The sequence below is a fragment of the Nelusetta ayraudi genome, unplaced genomic scaffold (genome assembly GCF_046127955.1).
Source record: "Nelusetta ayraudi isolate G7.1 ecotype Tasmania unplaced genomic scaffold, CSIRO-AGI_Nayr_v1 ptg000019l, whole genome shotgun sequence".
In the NCBI taxonomy this organism is placed as follows: Eukaryota; Metazoa; Chordata; class Actinopteri; order Tetraodontiformes; family Monacanthidae; genus Nelusetta; species Nelusetta ayraudi.
This window is the reverse complement of record NW_027466069.1, coordinates 8,960,599-8,978,837: the sequence shown is the minus strand read 5'-3', so window position 1 is coordinate 8,978,837 and position 18,239 is coordinate 8,960,599. Positions and strand designations below refer to the sequence as shown.

The window sequence follows — 18,239 nt, the reverse complement described above, 5'->3', positions numbered from 1 at the left end:
GCGAACTTTCTCTCCGAGTGCACTGAAGCGCGTCCTCAGAGTCGGCGGCGCGGCTTTCACTGTGACGAAGGGAAACCCGATTCCCAAGGCAACTGTTGCCACCGCAAAACACTCGGCAGCGGGCACCGGCGTGCTACGGTTTAAACTTTAACAAAAACTAAAAAAACGGTATTTACTATTTTTTTGGACTCGCGTGATAGATTAATACATACTTAATGCATCTGTGAGAGTAAGCAGCACCGCTGGTTAATTTAAAGAATTTTTCTTTTTCCACCTCCACCATGGATGGATCTCTCTGACGGGCTGAAGAGAGCAACCTCTGCTGCAGAATGAGACTCCGTAAGGAAACTCTTCCGCGTCTCAGTATATCTTTGCATGCAGTTAGTTTTAATCTCTCTGCCGCAGCGGCCATCTCTTCGGCTTCCACGCCAGCGTGCACCCCCCAAGGCACCCGGCCCGTCCGGCAGAGCCGCTCCCTCACGGCCACTCCCGCGTCCTTTCCTGTCATCTCGGATTCTGCACGACTGCTGACGGACTGCACGCAGGTCGGGAGAGATGTTCTCATACCAGCTTAAATAAAAAGAAAGAAGCAACGCGGGGGTAACAGAGGAAAAGAAACGCGTGAATATTTTCCCACAGATCATCCCAAGGCTGAACCCTCTGCATCCACCTCTGGTCCACAAACGCACCGTTAGTCTGGAGACTCCGGCTGTTCACCACCACAACCACCAGAGGACACTCATCTTGCAGACGAGAGAGCATTACAAGTAGGGAGAGTCATAATTTTACAGCAGTGGGATGCTGATCATATATGGAAGACGATTAGGGCCACAAGAAGAGAAAAAAAAATTAACAAAATTTTTTTTTCCCCCCCACGTTTCCAATTTTGGGAATAAAGTTGAAATTTCGAGAATAAAGTTGACATACAAAAGACCGAATGAAATCTAAATTTTGCAATTAATGTCAACTTTTCACTTTTAACTGTGGGTAACTGGGTTCATCCACCATGCACTTTATTCACAACATTTTCACTTTATTTGCGTCGACTTAATTCATGAAATGTGTACTTTATTCACGAAAGTTAGTATTTTTTAACGTCAAATTTATACACGAAATTTCGACTTTAATCGTGAAATTTTGTCTTGTTTACGTCGACTTTTTCACACAATTTACTCTTTTCACGTTGACTATTCACGAAATTTTGTCTTTTTTCATCGTCTCTTTCCACAAAAATTTGGGTTTATTCATAAAATGTCAACTTAAAACTCAAAAATGAAAACTTAAATAAAAATCTCCTTCCTGTAATATTTTTTTTTTCTCTTCTTGTGACCCTAATTCTCTTTCGTATGATGATGATGATGATGATGATGATGATGATGCCTGTGTGGTGGCTGACTCAAAAGTGGGTTGAAACTCAAGGAATCACCAAGCGTGGCGGAAACCCTTTTACGGAACTTCCAGCGAGAGAGAAGAGTACAGGTAAAAAGAACAGTCTCGCTTTCACGAGTGACTGTCTCCCAAGTTCCGCACAGTTGTTCTGGGTTTGGGTTTTGTTGTTGTTGGTTGTTTTGTGTTTTTTGTTTTGTCCCTCCTGCAGGAAGGATTTGCTGGAGCAGCTGAAGCGGCAGATGGAGGAGAAATGCGCGGTGCTCAAGCTGCAGCTGGCCACCAAAGCAGAGGAAGCCCAATTTCTTCGCGAGTCTGACCGTCTCGCCCTGTCTGGCGACAGAGAGCAAAGGGTGCGGCACAAGAAAGCGATGACGGCTTACAGGGACGAGAACAAGAGGGTACGAGGCCCCCCCCCCGCACATTCATAATGCATCCGCCCGCTAATGCTACCGCGTGTCCGCGCACCACCGTGTCTTGAAAACCGCTGGCCGCTCTCCAGTTACAATGCGTGCAAGTGTTTTGTGGTTTCACTCTCGCCCGCGTCGTGTTTGTGCAGCTAATGGAGCAGCGCTGGAGGGACCGAGCACTAACGCGCTCCCGGGAGGCCCTGGAGGAGAGAGCGCTGCTCGGCCTCAACCCCATTAACTGGAGTGGAACGCTAAAGTAGGCTCGGGCTTCAGGGTGCGAGGAACCAGAACGCTGATTTAGTCGTTCCTGCAGCCAGCGCATGGCATTGCATCGCGGGGAAGAAGGGCTTATGGGCGATGGTGTGTGGCTCAGTGCATGCTGGGGAAATGTTCCCTGAATTTAGGGGGGTGTATTCATATATTAAATAGATTTTTCTTATTAAGCCTGAAAGATTGATTTTTAATTAAAGCTTTGAATTCAGCGGAAAAATGCGGAGGTGGGAACTGAGACTGTGGTTGAACCCTGAAGCAAGAAACGCAGCAGATTGGCAGGTCTTTTAAAATAAATGCGTTGGTTTTTCTAAAATATCTGTCATCACTGAACCATTGAACATCTTTGATCAGGTTGACGTCCTTCCGGTTTTCAAAAAGACGCCGGCAAAGTCGTGAATAACTACCGCTAACAAGCGCAGCTTGAGAAGATTTCACGTGAAGTGGAAGGAGTGACAGACTTTTTTATTTCAAAGCACACATCTTTCATGAAAGTCAGTTTCCATTCTGGGAGAACCAAAGATTAAATAAATAAATAAATGAGATGGACGGGAGGCTCTTTCGTGGCTTAGGATGAAATGCTATTTTTTTTCTACTTACAAATAAAAGAGATTTAAAAATTGCATTGAAACGTCACACAAAGTTAGGAAATGTCAACATCAACATATGATAAAATGCCTTACAAATAAATATTGCTTTCAAAATTAAACGAAAAAAGGCAGCAAAAAAAATGGCTTTCATCTTCCTGGTCAGAGCTGGTTTTCATCTGAGAAAGGATCAGGGGGAAACTGGAGGGAATATGATTTCTACTGAGGATACGGTTACTTTCATAGTGTGCTCAAATGTATTTCTCAGAAACGAAGCTCGGATCCTTTTCTTTTATCTCGCTTGACCGATGGGAATATGAAAAAAAAAAAAAAGTTAACTTTTTGATCTTTGATGGTGAACATGCAGGGGAAAAGCCCTGATCCAAGCACATTCCTTCACACTCACCGAGTGTGTGTGTGTGTGTGTGTGTGTGTGTGTGTGTGTGTGTGTGTGTGTGTGTGATTCTCAGGTGACCCAGCTGCTGTGGTCTTTCATGCCAAAGTCCAGTGAGCTAATAAATAAAAATCATACAGTGTTGTACCTTTCATTTCACATTCTATTCTCGTGCATTACAACTAAAAAAAACAAACAAACACATTCAATAAATAAGGAGGTATCGAGTCATTCAGTGAAAATAATCAGGTAGCTGTTGGGAACCTTGTTAGCAGTCAGCACTGAGACGGCGGCGAGGATGAGAGGATGATTTTGTACGAGCTCACACATCCAAATGCATAATAATATGTCTTAACAATCAGCACTTGTCTTTGTATCGCCTCTGTTGATTGAGCTTTTTCCGTTTTTACGTCAGTGCACTGTTGCTTCGTCGCTATGCTCGGAGATCCAAAGGCTTCAAAGTTCCTATTTTGAAACATAAATGAGCCTGAGCCCTTTCAAGTAACTCCCGAAATCCCTGATAGCCTCACGTGGCGGGCGAAGGGAGCTCTCCCTTCCCTCTCGCCCGCTTTCTAAAGAGTCTCGTTTACCTAAAACTGGCTTGGTGCCGCCGAGGTCCGAGGTCCCTTGTCCGGCTGCCGCTCCGGATGGTCTAGCGTCCCTTGAGGAAGCCGTCCAGCATCTGATCGCCCTTCTCCGTCAGCCAGTACCCGGCCATGGCGGCCACGCCCCCGATGAAAATGGCGGTGAAGACCATGTCGCCCTTGGCGGCGAGCGTGGCCAGCGCGCAGATGATGACGCCGAAGAACATCTGCTGCAGGACCAGCACCTCCTCGTCCGTTATGTCGTCAAACAGGCCCTTCTCCGGCCCGGCTGGGGAGGCGGCGGAGAGAAATGTCAGCCTAAATAAAGGTCCTTACGACGCAAATGCAAATAAATGCAAATTTTTCACCGGCTAATTTTTCCTGGACTCACCAAGCGCAAAGCGAATAATCCTGTTATATATATTGAAATATATACATAAGAGGATTAGGGCCACAAGAAGAGAAAAAAAAAATACAGGAAGGAGATTTTAATTTAAGTTTTCATTTTGAGTTTTAAATTGAAATTTCTTTGATAAAGTCTAAATTTTGTGAAAAAGGTCAACGTAAAAAAAAAGAGACAAAATTTCGTTAAAAAAAAGACTAACCGTGAATAAAGTAGAAATTTCATCAATAAAGTCGACGCAAATAAAGTGGAAATTGGCAAGTAGACTGGATGGACGGTGTTATTTGAGTTCCTGTTTTTTTGTTGTTTTTTTTCCTTCGGATGTGCTTATCATTAGGTTTTTGGAACAGATATAAATGAAAGAATAAAAGATGTGATTTTTTTTAAAGTGTGGCGACTAAGAATTTTTGTTCTAAAACTGTCTGATCTGTCACCAAGCAAAAGTGGCTGCTGCTGCTGCTGCTGCTGCTGCTGCTGCTGCTGCTGCTGAGGCCGCTTACCTGGGGGCTTGTTCTCCACGCAAATGCTGTCCCTGCGGATGAAGCCCTCGGCACAGTCGCAGTGGAAGGAGCCCTCCTCGTTGATGCAGGCCTCGTTGAGGCCCGGGCACGCTATCTCACGTTCCTTACATTCGTCGACGTCTGAGAGGCAACAAGAGAAATCCAGGTTTCAAGGACACGAGTCGTGAAACGCCTCCTTCATTCGGACGGCGGGAAGAGCGGCAGGAAGTTACCGAGGCATTTGGCTCCTTTCAGGCTGTAGCCACGGGCGCATTTCTTACAGCGGGCGGGACCGCTGCCCATGCAGCCGATGCACGCCTGGTCACAGCCTGGAAAACAACCAAAGGAAACTTTAGCAGCTCAAAGGCAAAAACAAACTGTTTTTTTAAAAAAAAAGGATTATTTTCAGTTAAATAAATTCAAGACTGTTTCCTTGCATTTGTAAAGGAAGGAAACACAACTAGACTTCTGATTCCATCTCTATTGCGTGATATAATAAACTAGTAAACGAACAACATCTGGTGTGAAGTCAGCTGAAGCTCAGTGATGCTCCACTACTATCAAAAAGCATTTCTCCTCTTCAGCCTCCACCCTACTGACCTCGATTAGTATTACACTTTAATTTTCCACGTTATCCAGCAAATTGCCATACAGATTAAATGGATCAAGTGGAAACTGCTCTGGAGGATCATTGCTCTTATCTAAAGGTTCAAATATGTGAATCTCGCGCTTGCTCAGGTTGTTGCGTCAACATTTTGTTACACGACGTTAGGCTTAAAGGTTACCAAAAAACAAAACAAACATTCATTAAGTGAAGGTTAAAATATGTGAATCTCACTCAGGTTATATTTTACCATAAATCCTAGAATTAAAAGGTCTTTTCTCCACATTTCAAGCAAATTCACATCAAGGTTTTATGACACAACTTTTAGCTCGACGACAGGACAAACATTCAATCATACCTTTGCATTCATATGATCCATCTGTGTTGTGGCAGTAGGTGTTGGACGGACAACGTGCCAGCTCTGTACCGCACTCGTCAATATCTAAGAGACACACAAGGTCAGTGGGACAACACACACACACACACACACACACACACACACACACACACACACACACACACACACACACACACACACACACACACACACACACACACACACACACACACAGAGCGGGGCGGCCGCGCTGTCCACTCACTGCTGAAGCCTGAGCCGTGACGACACACTCACCGACACACTTGTTGTCGTGGAGCATCCAGCCGGCTTTGCAGTCGAGGCATTTGTAGTCATGCGGACCGGCGCACTTCTTGCATGAGTGGTAGCACGCTGCACGGCAGAGGGGGGACAAGGACACGAAGGAGGAGGAGGAGTGAGAGAGGTTGATTTGTGATGAAACAGAAGGAAAATCTGCCCCCGATTTGTGATCTGCGGCCACCTGCACAGGCGCCGACGCTGTTGTTGGAGCTTTTCTCCCGGAAGTAGCCGTCGGCGCAGCTCTGGCACAGCTGTCCCGAGTAGCCAGGGTCGCAGACGCACTCTCCGTCACCCAGGCGAGTGCCCTCGCCCTCACAGCGACCCAGACCTCCACACACACCCCCGGGGCCAGATGGACACTCTGGAAGGAAGAGAGGTGAGCCATCAGTGCCGCCATGACATCAGCCGGATTAGTTAATATCAAGGCTGCTCACACTTGTAAGTCACACCTAGTCAAAAATTTTATTTTCTATTCTAGCAGTACTCTAGTAGTAGGGCTGGGCGATTTTGGACAAAAATAAAATGCTGATTTTATTTCTCTGAAAACTCGATTTTCGATTTTTTTTTTTTTGTTGGTAAAACTACAAAAGACAATGCAATAAAATATTTCAAATATATTAAATGTCTATTTTTAAAGAAAAATAGCAAACAAATGTCTCTAATGGGAATGAAGTGCAACTGAAAGATACAGTAAATCCTCCTTGTGTTCAGTAAAGTGACAACATTTACAGTCTTGACCAAACAAAGATGAATGAGAATCTCACTTTCACCAAACTTCACTTGAAAATGAGCAGGTTCTTCATAAACAAAGATGAAATTCCCTTATTTTCGGAATAAAGTGAAAACTTAAGAACCAAACGCAAATTAATCCCCCTGTGGATAAAGCGACAACCTTAACTGTCTTTCACCAAAGATCACTTTCAAAATAAAGCTTTTCTATCATCTTGAACAACGATGAATGAATAAAGTGCAAAACTTTCAATTTTGTAAAAATAAGAGGCGCACAGTCCGGAAGCATGCAAGAGGAAAATCCATTTTAAGATTTTCACATTTTTTAATTACTTTACTTTTTTCTAGTAGTAGTATTTTTTTCCTTTAAATTCTATATTGTCATCATCAAAACCAGCGACCAAAACTATCACCACAAATAAGAAAGTTGTGTAACAAATAAGGAATAGTGATAGTCACATGGCCTGACACTAAATCTGGGTTTAACATCTCTGGCAGGGCAAAGGCTCCGGGGTTTCCTGCCTTCAGTTTTAATCACATTCATCAAAATCCAAGCATGTAACGACAGCACTGTTCGATGACTCTGTTTACACACAGGCTCTCTCAGCTTGAGACAACATCTCCTCGTTAGTATAGTGGTGAGTATCCCCGCCTGTCACGCGGGAGACCGGGGTTCAATTCCCCGACGGGGAGGGTCCAACTTTTGGCCTCGAAAGTCACACACAAGCTAAATAATAACTGGGAACACAATAGTACAACTTTTGTCAGTAAATAACGTAACAAAGCAACATTTAGATTCATTGAACTGCCTTGCATGTGCTGGAGGGAAGGAGGCATGGAGAGGTCTTGTGACTCCTGCCGTCAGCTTTAAGTGCGATGACCCAGTTAGAAGTTTTGCACTGATTGCTGTTTTTCGGGCACAGCGCCAAAACCTTTTTAGTGTCGGTCAGTGACGAGAGGTCCCACATCATAACCATGACAGCACTAAGGTCGTAAAGTTGGATAGCCGAGACGAGGGGCGAAGCGTGCAGAGCGCAGCGATAAAAAAAAAAAACTGAGCTGAACTCCGAGACTCGTCATCCCTCCGTGTATTAAGTTGATAATTAGCTGTGGAGATCTATGTATGGCTCCAGGTGGACACTGCGGAGGACCTTTGACACAGTGAATTTACGGCTTTCATAATGTTCCGCGTGCACAAAGGCTGACTCACGTGGCACGCCGGCGACGGGGGAGCGAGTTTTAATCTGACTGACAATACTCGTCAGGACATCTCCCAAGGAGCTGCCGAAGCACGATGCGCTTTCAACAACACGGGCCACGAGAAATGTTTAACCTGCGCAGGATCCAGTTCAAGGTCCTGTTAATTGTTTTTAAATGTCTAAATTGGTCTGGCACCAGCTTGTTTATGTGAGCTCGTGCAGCCCTTACAATACCACAAGGGCACTTAAGTCATCAAACCAGTTGCTCCTGGCAGTACCACGGACCAGGCGGCTGTCCACCTGTGGAGACACAACATTCTCGGTGGCTGGCCCTAAACTGTGCAACAGCCTACGTAGGTTAGAGCTGCACGGTGCATTGAACAGTTTGAGACTCTCTCAGAAACTCACCTCTCTTCCCTGGCATGCAGTCCCTGCGAGGCGAGTGATCCTGCTTCTCTCTTTCTATTTTTTTTTTTTATATGTTTATTTTGTCCTTTTTTCAAATTTTGTTCTTACATTGAGCTTTTACTATTCCTTGCTTTACTATTTTACTCCTTTGTCGTTCAATTGTTGTATTTATTGTTGCATTTGTGTATGATTATGCTTTTTTTTTTTTTTTTTTAATTAACTGTACAGCACTTTGTTCGTCTGAGGTTGTGTTAAAAGTGCTCTATAAATAAACTTTGACTTGACTTGACAATCCAAACAGTGTTCACAGTTGCACTCAATTTGGTGAAAGTCTAGAGCCGTCAGTAGTAGCGCACCTTTGCAGTCAGGTCCAAACTGGCCAGGTGGACAGCAGAGCCTCAGTTCCTCTATGCACAGCCACTCAAACAGGTCTGGGGCCTCCTGCTGCCTGTAGGAGACACGGAGCCACAGTCAGTCACACACTGTGAACCAACTTGACCGCAATGACGCATAAAAAAAACATTTCCTTCTTCTTTTGCTTTGGTTAAAGCTGCCTTACAATTTCCTGGTCGTAAATACCTGTGGAACCACCACGTCTCCACCTGGTCCTCGATCTGCTCCAGCAATTTGTTACATTCAAAGTCCGTTTTCTCGCAAGCAGCTTCCACAATCTCCAGGAGTCGCGTCTCGCTGAATAAAGAGGGCAGTAAAGTACAGTTAGTCAGACTTTAAATTTGTCTGACACTATTTGCTGCACATTGCGTGTCTTTTTTGAGGAAATGCATTCAATCTTCAATACAAATTGGGCGTGTTGTCAGAACAGAAGATACATTTTACACAATGAATAGTGAAAAGGAATCCAAACAATCGCATTCCAAATTACTCACAGTGACTATTGTTGACAATAAAATGGTTTGATATTTATCTAGACTTATGCGCCTGTGAAAGCAGATCTACTAGTTTACCTACTTTCTCCACTGACTGAGTGAAACATAATTCACGTGAAAATCATACCTTGAAAGTTTGCTACGACTGAAACGCTTTGACTTTTTCTTACCTGCGTGCGTACTTGGCTAGCTTTTCTTCTTCCCATGCCGTGTTACCACCCCCAAAGTTCTTGTTGGCTGTTTTCTCCAAGCCCTGACGCACAATGACATCAAAAGAACACTCAATGAATGATCACAGAGGGCAAACATGAACTCAGCTACTACAACAAACCGATAGCCAGTACCTTAATGAAACTCTCGGTCAGCTTCCGGCAGGTCTGACATGGGGCCGTCTGGACGATCACCACGGAGAGCTCAGAGAGAAGCAACAGAGCTGGCAGTGACGACCAGGACCACCACATGATACTATAGTGAAAATACAGAAATACAAACAGTGCAGCGTTAAAGACACTGATATAAAGATTCGATGCAGAGACTTGTCTGTGTGAAATTCTAGCCATTTATGAGAAATACAATCCAAGCAAGAGTGAAAACATTTTAAGTTTGTTTGTTTTAATATTCCAACTACAATATATCAGTTGCAGTAGCACCTACAATAATTATTTTACGGTATGTGATAACTTTAGAACTTCACCTTTACCTTACTTTACCTGCGCTCCAAATGGTTCAAGATGTTTTTATACTTTTTTTTTATATACACTACAAAGCAAAAGCACACATCGAATTGTGTAATGTAAAATAACTCAAAAACGTTTTATATTTAAATTCTTCAAGACAACTACCTTTCACAAAAAAAGCATATTTAGAGTAGCAGAGTTATTTAACGTGTTTTTCTTTGCTGCATAATTGCATACATCTTGCTCATATATTTGATGTCTTCAGTATCTAGCTGCAGTGTAGAAAGTTGTACAGATAAAAAAAAATAATAATAAAAAAATAAATAAAAATTGAGAATGTACGTCCAAACTTTTGATTAGTACTGTAGCTTGGGATAAAATCCCCTGAATGTGAAAATGTGAAAGTCCACGGGCTGACAAAGTCGGGATGTTCCTCTAGTACCACTAGCGTAGCTCGGTCAGCATCAGCACCACCCAAAATGAGCCAACTAGCAGTCGGCTAAGGTCAACAACATTAGTAAGCAGTTAAATACGCCACGCTGCGTAACGTTTAGTGTAGAATTCTGCCCGGTACAAGTTTAACGTCTATAGAGACCCAAGATAACTATTTGCTTATCGGCAGCAACCGCTGATACGATTGAATGTAGATATCCGATGATTAGCATGTCCACCTGCTTTTATTGACTATTGTTGTCGTACCTTGAAGTGTAGCCACCACGTCCGCTGTCCTGCTGAAAAAATATCAGGTCCCGAGACTCTTCGAAAGAGATGCAAGCAGCGGTTTTACATTTTGCACTCTCGCTTTTACTCCTTCGACTTTGTCATTTTTTATTTGATAAGGCAGCCAGACGAGCGACAAGCTAACAAGCTAGCAGCGGTGGTGATAACCGAGACTGGACCTAACGCGAGGATGCGCTGGTGTTACGTTGACATCGGCGACCTAGTTGATTTTGGGACCAGAGTGTTGCCTTTTTCTTTTCTTTTTTTCTTTTCTTCTTCTTCTTCTTCTTCTTCTTCTTCTTTTTTTTTTTGCGATATTATTGTCCCAAAAGTAGGGCCAAGACGAAAACATCGTCAATTACTTCGAGTCAAGGTTTACAAAGTGCCGGAAGTGTATCAATTGGTACCCAGAAATGTTTGTCATTCTATTTCATTCAAACTATTAACGAGACCTTGTACATAAAACCTACAGATAGACCCTGCGATGCCGCAATTCGGTGGTGGTGCGTGCATGTTTGACTCAGATTAGAGTGCAGTCACTTTCTCTGGCTCTAATGTCGGAGGTGAGGGGGAAAAAAGGACAATATTAGCAAGAGCGGCTTCCATGGTCTGAAAATCTGCCCGGTCACAGATTTCAGCGTAACCCCACACAAACCGCACAGCGCTGGTCTTCCTGTTGGTTCAGCTGTCGGTGACCCCGCCCAAAGCAATTTGACAAACCACAAGCCATCATTCAGTGACGGAAGAAATTGTCTGTTCAAATCATTTCCTTTGGAGAGAAGATAATGTGTCCGCTAAGTGGTGTCTTGTCCAGCTTGCAGTGCATGGTCTCATGAAAACAGAGCAGACAACCAATGGGTGCCATTCTCAACAATGCAAGTCAATCAAATCATTTGCAGAAGGGGGTCAAGAGAGCACATTGCATTAGGTGGGGGGGGGGGGAATGTTTTAAAATAAAATTTCCTGGATATTTAATGGTCATGGCGTATGATTCGATCCCATAATATTTTTTAGGCTTTTTATTCAGTCCTGGACAAACGTGAATAACAGTGCAAAGAGGTATTTGTTTTCTACACATGCGTGCAGAGGCAAGGAAAAACTTCTCCCAAGGCTCGAGTTAAATGTCAAAAACACACAAACGCTTGATTTAGGACAGACACTCAGCTTTGCAGTGCAACACAGCTGCATGAAACACAAAACATTTCAACCTTCTGTGCAATCATAATAAAAACCCGACCCATGTAAACACTCGTTGACTCATTGCTAGTCTCTCAGCGCCGTTAACAGTCTCGCTAGCACCTTCTCCTCCGATCAGACGATCCAGTTCATTTCACTGTTGGCGGGGCTCGTCTCAGGGCTGGGGGGAGGAGTGGGAAGACACGGCCGAAGGAGGATCATTTCCCCACAGTCTTCGACACCTGCGCAGTCGTAATCCAGGGACGCGCCTGCAAAGACTGAAACGGGTGTCCCTCCTGTGAACTCGGACAGCCGTCGGGCGAGAAACCGGGATGCCCCCCTGATCCCCAGCGCTCTTCTCCGCCTGGCCGATGCCGCCTCCCGTTTCGACTTGACGGCCAGTTCAGTCAGAAATCCCAAACTTTGCGACGGGAGGCTGTAGACGTGAAGGCCGCGGAAGAGTTCGGGTAGCGCTCTGGAAGCTCCCGGAGGCCGCGGAGGCCTCGATTCGAATTGCACCAGCGTGAAACGCTCCCCAGCGCAGCCTTGTAAATAGTCGGCGTAGATGCAGCTCAGCGAGGCGGAGAACGCGTCGACGCTGGAAAACGCAGCGTCTTCTCTCCCCGTGCCGTCTTCCCCCGTGTCTCTGCTCCCCCCGCAGCTCTGAGCGGCCCATTCGTCGGCCCTTTGGCACGCCGCGCGGGTCAGCACCAGCACCGCTTTGCCCCCCTGCCTCTTAAGTTGGTCCAGCCTTGAGTGGAACCAGGGCACGGTGCCCAGAGCGCTGAGTTCACCTTGGCTCCAGAGGTCCAGCGACACGCTGAAACCAAGAGTCTGGAGGGACGAGCCCAGGTGACACATCAGCTCTGGCAACCCGGGGTCATCGTCAGGTGCGTACAGCAAAACCACGTGACCACTGGGCACTGCACCTGAAACGGACCAGATTAAACCCTCTTAAAAATTGTTGGTTTGCACTGGACGAGAATCAGTTTAGAATACTACTAACTATGTGTTTGCTGCACATACAAATAAAGCTACATAGACTCAAATTCAGCCTACTAGCACTTCTAAAGCATAAAAACATCACCATTGCGTGGTAAATTGCAAAGTGCCGAGAGGCTTTCACTCTGTAATCCTCTAGATTTTTTTTAAACAATACATTTCCCTTATTTATTTATCATGATAAATAAGGGCCATAGATTACCTTTCATTAAAAGCCGTGAAACCTGTTCTACATGAGGTGAAACCTTGCATGTATCGGAGGATGATGTTAACCTTGGAAACTTCTTTTCCAAACTTGTTGTCTATTATAACATAATATCATACCTTTAACGTCGTCTTCTTTCAGCCACTTCCACAAATAGCCTATGAATAAAACATGAGCAGATCATTTGAGAGGGTTTTTTTGCATGTTTTTTTTAACATGGGTTTAATACATATTTTATCTTTAAAGGACAGATAACGCACCTTTCAGACCTTCTTGTACAAGATAGGCTCCAATGACGACCAAGCACATGAAAAGAGATCCGACGAGGAGCAACAGGCTCCACCTCCACCGAGGTGCTGAAGAATGAATGAATTCAAAAGTCTGATTAAAAGGCAGGCAATGTTATTTTTTTTGGCCTTTAAAACAAAAAACCCTTCTGATAGAAGGAATCTGGCCAAAGCTTTGAAAGTGTTAACCCTAACCCACAAAACACCCTTCATCAAGATTAATAATCTTACTTGTAAATGGACACTGAAGCTCTGAGAGTGACTCCAAACCCTGTATCTTCATCTAAACAAAGAACAGAGTCACTGACAGCACCGGCTATGATGTGGTTATGACAGTTTTAATTATTATTTTTTAGCTTTTTTTAAATTTTTTAATAATAAAAAATTATATGATCACCTGAACACAAAGCGTCGGATGTGGGGTCCCATTGAAGTCTCCCGCTCTCTGAAGGAATTTTTAAAAAGTAGCAGGGTTGCATAAATGAAGGTGTAGATACACATTTTATTTTTTTTTATAAATACTTATATATAATATAGTTTTGTTTTTCAAATATGTGTTCTTGTGGCTGTGGTGTTTTGTGTCAACAGGTTGTGAGCTTTTAACCAGCAGAGTGAGGACATTTTAATCGGTGCTCAATTTCCTTCACACACACACACAACAGCATAAATCCGTGTTCCTTATAAATCAGATTAAGAAGTGTCAAGAATGTGTGACGTCAATAAAGACTCTCAACGGTAATTTTTTTTTTTTTTTTTTTTTTTTTACCCAGTGTCCCTTGCGTGTTTGAATCCAGCCATCGTGCACTCTCTGCCTGGAGCCGCGCACTTCCTCACACTGGCCTCCTGGCTGTTCTCTCTGACACAGCCACACTTCTGCCTCAAATCTGCAGGGGGCGGTGACGTTCCAGCTCAGCCCCACGCCGCCCTCCCTCGTCTGATGCTGCGCCATTGATACAGAAATGTTGTTTTGCATACTTTCCAGAGCGCCTGTTGAAACAAACAACACAGCCTTCATTAAAAAAAAATAATAAAAAAAATACTCCTCCAGCGTTCTCGTATGCTCGAGTAGAACTCAGGCGCAACATTTTTACCTTTTTGGTTTTTGAAAGGGCAGAATTGATTTCGGACCAACTTCCTTTGCCACCAAACCTGCACGATAATTTTTTGTGTTTGGTCCAAGTTTTTCACCCAAAACTCCAAGTAGGTGTGTTTTTTTTTTGTTTTTTTTTTGCTCATCAACAAAATAAGAAACATTACCTGGAAGCAGAGGCACGGTGCCACCATGTTTGACGCAATAGCCAGCTCTTTCTTGCCTTTAGGCTGCGTGGGAGTGAAAAAAAACCCCGAAACCGTTTCAAACACAGCTCATGTAAATACATCAAAACCAATGCACGTTGCAGTGACTGACCCATATGAGGAGGTCTCCGGGCGTTTCATTCCATAACATCTGGCACATGATGTCCTCTTGCCTGGCGTCGCTCTCCTCCAGCTGGAGCAGGACCTCGTTCTTCTGATGCACGACTCTGAGTCTGGGAGCTGAGACGCGACCAAAAGATGTCAGTCCCCGAGCTCTAACTTGGCTTCGCACGTGATCCAAACAGCAAAGGAACCAGGGACATCTCATCTTACCGTCGTCACACACCTTCACGGTCCCCCTCTCGTGCGCGGGACACACTGAAAGAGTGGGGAGCGTACGTTGAGAGGCTGCAAGCCGACACCGTGTCCGCGCTCACATTGCGGCGCTCAACCTTACCTTCCTCCACGGATGGAATGGTGATACGTGTAGTGTTGTCCGGGTGAACAATGACCACAACATGAGTGCCGAACATCACATTCCTCGTCAACAGCAGCTGCATTCAGAGAAAACAAATTTTAAAAATTATTTAAAATTATTTATGAAGTCGTACAGTGTACAGTGCGCAGTGACGACTAAAGCTCCAAGATAAAAGTGCACCTCGAAACTATTACATTTTAATACTACTACTATTTAATTACGACTTAATCACTATTACATTGTGCTCAAGGTTTGGCTGAATTGTGAAATAGAGATTTGATAAGTTAAAACTAACAGTTTAGCCAAGTACTAATGTTTCCAAGGAAATTATGACCCACTTCAGTATTTATTTCATCCATCTCAAAAAGAGCCCACAGAAAGTGTTTGTAAAAGGCATATCCTCCGTCTGTCACATTCAGATGTGCCATTGAGATCTGTTGCTGCTGCTTATTGGTGCCACTTTCGCCGAGTGCCAGTAAAGGAGAAAATGAAACCACCGCCTAAGAAAAGCTTTCAATGCCTTTGGGTAAAATGTCACCAAGTTCTAATAAAACTGTTGCCCTTTAAACGTGAGCCAATCTCAGCAGCAGCAGGAGCAACGGCTGAAGAGCTCAAACAGAGATTATGCCATCGCCGTTTAATTTGTTTCCGTCGTAATTTATCTTAGAATGAGATACAAACGTAACTTCACCTCGTGGGTGGGCTGCTGCGTGACTCGGTTTGTGCCAGCGTGACGTGCTTTGAAGTTGAGTGCCATGCAAAATTCCATTCCGCCCGGCGAGCTGAAACACACCTTCACTAAAGCTGCGAGGAAACGGAGATAATAGATGAATAACTTGATTCCAACAGTGAGTCTTAGAGTTGAAAGTGTTGTATGAGACTTTGTATGTACGAGCCGAGTTCCTGAGTCTGTACCTGTGAGCTCAGGCGGCTCGGCCTGACCACTTCCCTCAGCCGACCTCAGCTCCTCCTCGTCATTATGCTCATTAGTCTCCAGAGGAAAAGGATTCGGACTATTAGTTCCTGAAAGAAAATACACTTCCAGTCAATGATCTGTCAATTCCTGCAGCAAACAGCAATGAATGCTGATGGACAAGTGCAGCTGCAGCCACAACAAGAATGCAGCAATGAAACAAAGGTGAATTGTTGCCAGGACGCCGTGGGGTAAACACACTCCCTTGACATATGTCGTCGTCTGTGCCAAACCCCCACCTCGGATTGTGATGATGACTTGCAGGCAAGGCTCACAGTCTCGCCTGGCCGTACAGCAAAGAACCGCTTTGAGCCGCACGCCTTCCACGTTCACTGCGCTTTCCGAATCAGGCAGGGCAGCAGCAAACTGAGAGACTGCGGAGAGAGAAAAGTCGGCCGTCGTTAGAGCGCGCCCTCACGCTCACCCTCGCCGGCGTGTGCTCAGTGTCGGGATTCTGCAACCCCCAGTCGGCAGGGACATTACCTGATCCCACGTGGCAGTCGGTCAAACCCTGAGGAGAGAAAAGCGGATGGTTAGGGTGAAGTGTTCTATGATGTGGTGAACTTCCAGTCACTGCGATGTAGAGAACATGTCACAGGGCTTAAGGCTGAAGAATTAGAAATCAAACAAGAAAAAGACATCAGAATTAGAAAATAATTAGAAATACAATATTTTAAGCTTTGCTAATTTAAAAAAAAGTTTAAACTTGCTTGCTCTGTACATAAGATCCTGCATGGACTTGATCCACCACCTTTGTCGGCGTTCATTTCGTTAAGATCCAGCACCAGTTAGAGAATAACCACAGTCGCCACCAGAGGTGACAGTGCAGTTCCACATAGACAAACAACCTTCAGTAGTCAGGCTTTATTGGTCAAAGGTACCGAGGTCGGGAATGAGATTCCAGCTCCGATAAGAGACTGCAACACATCGAACACTTTTAAAGTCTATCTTTAAAAATGTGGCTGAAAAGAAACCAGATCTGTCGGCACTCATTTTAAATTTGAGCTTTTTGTGTCCTCTTAGTGTTTTTTGTTACATTGTTGTTTTTACGAGTGTCAGCTGTCCAATTCTTCTGTCGTATTGTTGTTTTTTTTTCTTTTAATTTTTCATTTGTATTTGTAGTGTTATTTCTTCCGATCTGCCAGGGACTGCAGCGGGAAAGTAGCCTTTGGCTAATTCTGGCGTTCATTAATATGCACTGTGCCTTTTAAATAAATAAATAAAATCCTCCAGAAAAAGAAGCAGAACACAAATACAATTGTGTATTATTGTAAGGACAATGATGAAATGTTTTGCTAATATTTTTTTTTTCCTTCTGTGACTTTTTGATGGATAAAAATTGTGCTGGAGTGCTGGAGATATATATATATATATATATATATATGTATATTTCCACACGAGAAACTATCCCACAGGCAGATAATATAAAGCAACGGGTATTAGCTTCCTAAGCATATTGTGCGAAATTCAGTCAAACATGTCAGCAGAGCTTATCCCATGCACTTAAAGTCCATTTAAGTGCACCTCCAGCTATTCCATTTTATCAATTCAACTATCAGTTGGTCTTTGATGTTACAACACCAAGCCGTATATTGCGCTGATTTGTTAGGAATATATTTCTATTCCGGTATTGTTGCGGAGATACTTGCAGCACACTATCGCGTTCAGTTGTTGTAATCAATCAACGAGCGGAGAGCGCAAAAATGACAACCATTTAGAAAAAAAAACAAAACAAAAACATACAATCACGAAAAACACTGGGTTGTAGTCCAATTCTAATAAAAGTTGCCGCGCTTCATGAAGCAACGCACAACGTGCTAATTACCTCGCTGCAGGCGAGCTCAGCCGCTCCATCCACCATCTCCAGCTCGGCGGCAGCGGCGCAAAGTAGCGGCCAGAGCAGCGCCAGCAGCGCAGCGACAGCGGCCATTTCTCCGCCTACATCCGCCGCCGGCTTTACCCGACCACCGGAGCCCCTGGATCAGCCGTCCCCGTCATGGTAACAAGTCCACGGTGTTGTTTGTGTGTGGTTTGCTTTTCCCTTCAGTGAAAACGTCCTTTCCTCTCTGGCGCGACTGCGGCGGATCACCTCGTCCCACACGCCGTCCCCGGTGATTGACAGCTCGGGGATGGGCGTGTCCCAGCCGGTGCGATACCTGCGCAGGTGTGGTGAGGCGAGGGACTCAACAAGACCCTGTTTGCCCGGTTTCAGACTACAGCTAAACAGGTTGTAGATGCCAGAAATGTGTAGTGTTCCAAACACCTGCTTGTTGTTGTTGTTGTTGTTGTTGTTGTTGTTGTTGTTTGCAGCATCAGAGTGAACGTGTGAAAGATCAATCAACAGTAAGTGGTAGATAAAAATCCAACGCTATCTGTCGCCCCGCCTGAATCAAACATTAACCTCCCTGA

At 44.5% G+C, this 18,239-nt stretch overlaps 3 protein-coding genes and 1 non-coding gene across 7 annotated transcripts; 2 read left to right on the top strand and 2 right to left on the bottom strand.

Moving 5' to 3' along the window:
- Positions 1-218: 218 nt before the first annotated feature.
- Positions 219-2,607, top strand: LOC142888567 (uncharacterized). 3 transcript variants are annotated; one of them, XR_012926709.1, is made up of 6 exons: positions 219-339; positions 406-545; positions 640-767; positions 1,404-1,479; positions 1,598-1,787; positions 1,946-2,607. XR_012926709.1 is itself a non-coding variant. In XM_076027001.1 (6 exons), the coding sequence occupies exons 1-6, from the start codon at positions 330-332 to the stop codon at positions 2,054-2,056; spliced, it is 639 nt and encodes a 212-aa protein (XP_075883116.1). In that variant the 5' UTR covers positions 219-329; the 3' UTR covers positions 2,057-2,607. The 3 variants fall into 3 exon arrangements, 1 of the variants encoding a protein (XP_075883116.1); XM_076027001.1 differs by having other exon boundaries at positions 1,420-1,479; XR_012926708.1 differs by having other exon boundaries at positions 1,404-1,787.
- creld1b (CRELD disulfide isomerase 1b) lies at positions 2,499-10,638 on the bottom strand. Its single transcript, XM_076027000.1, has 11 exons — positions 10,393-10,638; positions 9,361-9,481; positions 9,187-9,269; positions 8,709-8,819; positions 8,486-8,577; positions 5,975-6,154; positions 5,770-5,865; positions 5,497-5,580; positions 4,768-4,863; positions 4,535-4,675; positions 2,499-3,920 (listed from the first exon to the last, which is right to left on the bottom strand). Exons 2-11 carry the CDS (start codon positions 9,475-9,477, stop codon positions 3,700-3,702), a joined length of 1,221 nt encoding a protein of 406 aa, XP_075883115.1. The 5' UTR covers positions 9,478-9,481; positions 10,393-10,638; the 3' UTR covers positions 2,499-3,699.
- trnad-guc (transfer RNA aspartic acid (anticodon GUC)) lies at positions 7,144-7,215 on the top strand. The gene has a single exon. It is a non-coding gene; the product is annotated as a tRNA-Asp (tRNA).
- Positions 10,639-11,413: 775 nt separating the features above from the next.
- On the bottom strand, positions 11,414-17,846 carry LOC142888565 (interleukin-17 receptor C). Of its 2 annotated transcripts, none has more exons than XM_076026999.1 (16): positions 17,656-17,846; positions 16,314-16,341; positions 16,070-16,204; positions 15,773-15,880; positions 15,549-15,661; positions 14,837-14,933; positions 14,713-14,757; positions 14,492-14,619; positions 14,341-14,403; positions 14,175-14,232; positions 13,850-14,070; positions 13,481-13,528; positions 13,315-13,366; positions 13,057-13,152; positions 12,916-12,954; positions 11,414-12,518 (listed from the first exon to the last, which is right to left on the bottom strand). In XM_076026999.1, exons 1-16 carry the CDS (start codon positions 17,758-17,760, stop codon positions 11,725-11,727), a joined length of 2,130 nt encoding a protein of 709 aa, XP_075883114.1. In that variant the 5' UTR covers positions 17,761-17,846; the 3' UTR covers positions 11,414-11,724. The 2 variants fall into 2 exon arrangements, with proteins under 2 accessions (XP_075883114.1, XP_075883113.1); XM_076026998.1 differs by having other exon boundaries at positions 16,070-16,208; positions 16,315-16,341.
- Between the last annotated feature and the right edge of the window lie 393 nt (positions 17,847-18,239).